Genomic DNA, 3,897 nt, shown 5'->3' with positions numbered 1-3,897 from the left:
CAAAGGCTTCTTAAGTGTATGCAATGCTCTTTTTATTTAGACAAAATTATTTCATCTTTACATTACAGTGTTTTTTACATTTTTTAACTTTCAAGATATTAGCTGTACTAAGAAGGAGAAATTGCTGTGAATGATAAATTATTACAAGAGAACAGTGACTTCATTCTTTGTCTTCACCATAGATTTCTTTGCAGATTACAGGTTACAGCTTTAAGTCATCTTTAGGGACAGGCTCCACATTTCTTATTTTTCTTGTTTCAATTCTGCATCATCTATTTTCTGGAATCCCAGTCTCCTAAAATGTAAGCAGTGCAAAATGTTCTCATCCATCACAACAATAGCATGTAAAAACATACAAATGCAGGCCATGATCCTAATTGCCTAATTATACCTGAGTTGAATTGTGCTGCACTTGAAATGAGTGAGACATTGATGGGATCCTGAATTTGTAATGGGCACTTAGAATGACAAACTTACCATGGACTTATCTCTCTGCCTCATTGCCACCCTACTCCCGACATCTGATTCATTGCCAAACTCTACCGGTAGAGTCATGTTCTGTTTTATATAAATTTTTTTTAAACATTTGCTCTACTAGAAAATAATATGTAGGTAGCTTATTAAATTTTTGAACTTCTTATAGTAGCTTATACTAGGATTTGTACTCGTAGATATTCAATAAATACATATCAATACAAAGAATGATTATAATAACAGGAATTATTTATAACATGAGATTCTGGAAAAAGAACTTTTGATTTAAAGTTGAGGAAGAAGATCTGAATTTGAAACCTGGGTTTTTGAAATAGTGTCCTTTGTACTTGCAGACAACTCCCTCATGGGGAGCTTTCATGTCAGAGAAGTCAAATGTTGGATGATACCTCATAGGCATGAATTCCTCATTCTATCATTGCCGGTTATTTCTTAGAGTGTGGCTGTAGAGAAATGTGAGAGATACCCGTATGTGGTTTAGGGGAAGCTAACTCACGACTTAATATCAGTGTGCATATGTGTGTGTATGTGTTAGTCTCTTTGTCATGTCCAACTCTTTGTGACCCCATGGACCTTAGCCCTGGGATTCTCCAGGCAAGAATACTGGAGTGGCTTGCCATTTCCTTCTCCTGGGGGTCTTCCTGACCCAGGGATTGAACTCTGGTTTCCTACATTGCAGGCAGATTCTTTACCATATGAGCTATAGGAACTGACCTCTCAATGTATAGGTGTTCATTTCCCTGTGCCTTTTCCTTCTTACAAACTTAGCTTTTTTCTTTTCTCTCTCTCTCTCTTTAAAACTTTTTAGCTGTGCTGGGTCTTTATTGCAGCATGCAGGCTTTCTCTAGTTGTAGCTCAAGGCAGGGGGAGCACGGGATCTAGAGCGGGCAGGTTCAGTAATTGCGGTGCATGGGTTTACTTGCCCTGCAGCATGTGGGATCTTAGTGAAGTTGGGATGGAACCTTCATCCCCTGCATTGGAAGGTGGATTCTTAACCACTGGACTACCAAGGAAGTCCTAAGAAACTGAAAAACTCATAGAAACTTCTTTTGAAAAAATGTAAGCGGTTTAAAAGTTTCTAGACTAGCTCTGCTAACTGCATGTGCATTTAATTGGCATTCAAATATTTACCTTAGGTTCTTTTGACCAGGATTCTGGATTTCTTGGGGCCGGCAGGTCATGGAGTAAAGTAGCCCATTGGTAGATGGTGAATGCATGGACTGCTGGAGCAAATTACTCAGGGTCTTGGTGATGCTTTTGGCTGCTATCGTTCTTCCAAACCTTTGGGGCAGATTTGGGACCCGTCTGGAAAGGCTGTCCTCTCTATTTTTTCCGAGTCTCAGAGGCAGGTGGGCCATCACCCTAGTGCTCCTTTCTTCTTCCATGTTCCTCCCAAATCTCAGTGGCAGGTTGGCTGCAGAGGGTGGCATTTTGTTGACGGCAGGTGTATTCATCTTAATTTTTGGACCCCAATCTTTTACTTCTTCAAAAGTAAGACTTCTTTCTTTCTCCCAGCCTAGATCTCCTCTAGGCTATAATTAGAAATAACCATTAAATAATTTATTAGTGTTGTAAGCAATAGTTTAAATTATTAAATTATGTTAAATCCAGACTTTAATTCGTAGACATGTTAAAGCTGTGAACAAAGTTTGTGCTTTCATGTACAGAATTTTTAAAATAGATAATTATATAATATTATATTATATTAAGCTTCTTAAAGCAATCTAGTTTCTCCATCCCTGGACTATTATAAGACAACTATAAAATATTAATATATATAGTGAATGCAGCAATGTATTCGAGGAGCAGGAACGTAATGAAGTATTGAAATGAAGTGAAAGTTTATTTTACTGTGGTTATTCTGTTTTTTAAACTTTTTATTTTCTATTGGAGTATAGTTGATCAACAATGTTGTGACAGTTTCAGGTGTACAGCAAAGTGATTCAGCTATACGTATACATGTATCTGTTCTTTTTCAAATTCTTTTCCCATTTAGATCATTACATAATATTGAGCTGAGTTCCCTATGCTGTACAGTGGGTCCTTGTTGGTTATCCATTTTAGATATAGCAGTGTGTACATGTCAATCCCAAACTCCCTAACTATCCCTCCTTCAGTTTTTGCTTCATTTTGTTTATAAAATATTTCATATGTTTTTATATATTGCTTTTAGAGACACTTTCCACTAACCTCTCTGTGTCTCGTTTCCCTCCTCTTTGAAAGTCAAAGTGGTGGGCGAGCATGCTAGCCAAGTTCTGGGGTACAATTGGCAGAGACTTCATTTTTACCGAAAAGCATGTTTCAAGAAACTGATTATATTTTATTAGTATGTAAATTACGTTAGTAAAACACTGATTTGTTTGTGGGTTACTACAGCATGACCATACCCACTTTAAAGGGACCATTTAAAATATAGCAAATATTTAATTAGATTTAGTTTTGCCATGAAAGTCTGTCCGTATGAAGATTTTAAAGTAACTTTTCTTATTGTAGAAAATAATACCTACTTATTTTAGCAAATGTGGGAATTTACATAAAGGCATAGAGAAGAAAATTTTAAAAAGTGGAATTCCACCATCTAGGAGTAAACATTTTTCTTAGATACAGAAATATAATTTAAATGTTCAGCTGAAATGTAACCAGTACTTATTTCTGCAATTCTTTACTTCAACTGTGCACTTCTGAGTCAATTGACACTTATTAATGCGCCTTATCCTTGCTAAGTATCATACTCTGCACTAAAACCGTCATGAGACCAGGCTTTGTGCAGTTTTGCTACAAAATACAAGTTGCATCAATACACTGCCCTGGATGGGCTGAAGTGTGACAAAAAGCAAACGGCAAACTTATTCCTTATTCTTTACAAAAGCACTAGACTCAGAACAAATATTCAATGGTGAATGCTAGTCATTTTAGACAGAATTAAAAAACTTACCTCGGAATATTTGTCATAATTCTTTTTGCTGTAAAGACTGGGAATCCTTGATTCATCTGTACAGAAGATGTTTGATGTTAACAAGCTTGAAGTGGCTAACATCAATAAAATGAATCGTTTTAGTGAAATAATTTCCATTTTGTCCAAAATCTAGAATTAAGTTTATATGTGCAGCCTGATGTCTATACAAAAGGAAATTGTGGTCTTTTTATACTGTCTAAAAACAAAGTTTGCTTTCATTGGGAAATCAATCCCACGTGTTTTAAGCACAACATTAATTAGTGTTTAACTGAAATATGTATGTAAGGAATGTGGGTAATTCATTCTAGGAAGACAGCAACATTTCTGCTTGCAAATTCATTAACTTTGAAAATAATTTCCTTCATCATGAAGGCGTATTTAATTAGATAAGTTTGGGGCCATCATCATTAAGATTCCAAACAAACTGAATGCTTCATTTCTCTGAGCTC

General features: G+C 36.0%; 1 protein-coding gene across 1 annotated transcript; it reads right to left on the bottom strand.

The window, feature by feature from the left end:
* Positions 1-243: 243 nt before the first annotated feature.
* Positions 244-3,565, bottom strand: NPVF (neuropeptide VF precursor). Its single transcript, NM_001127268.1, has 3 exons — positions 3,428-3,565; positions 1,624-2,024; positions 244-295 (listed from the first exon to the last, which is right to left on the bottom strand). Exons 1-3 carry the CDS (start codon positions 3,563-3,565, stop codon positions 244-246), a joined length of 591 nt encoding a protein of 196 aa, NP_001120740.1.
* Between the last annotated feature and the right edge of the window lie 332 nt (positions 3,566-3,897).

Source organism: Ovis aries, chromosome 4, assembly GCF_016772045.2.
Source record: "Ovis aries strain OAR_USU_Benz2616 breed Rambouillet chromosome 4, ARS-UI_Ramb_v3.0, whole genome shotgun sequence".
NCBI lineage: Eukaryota > Metazoa > Chordata > Mammalia > Artiodactyla > Bovidae > Ovis > Ovis aries.
Note: the sequence above shows the minus strand (reverse complement) of the source record. Positions and strands in the feature narration are given on the sequence as shown.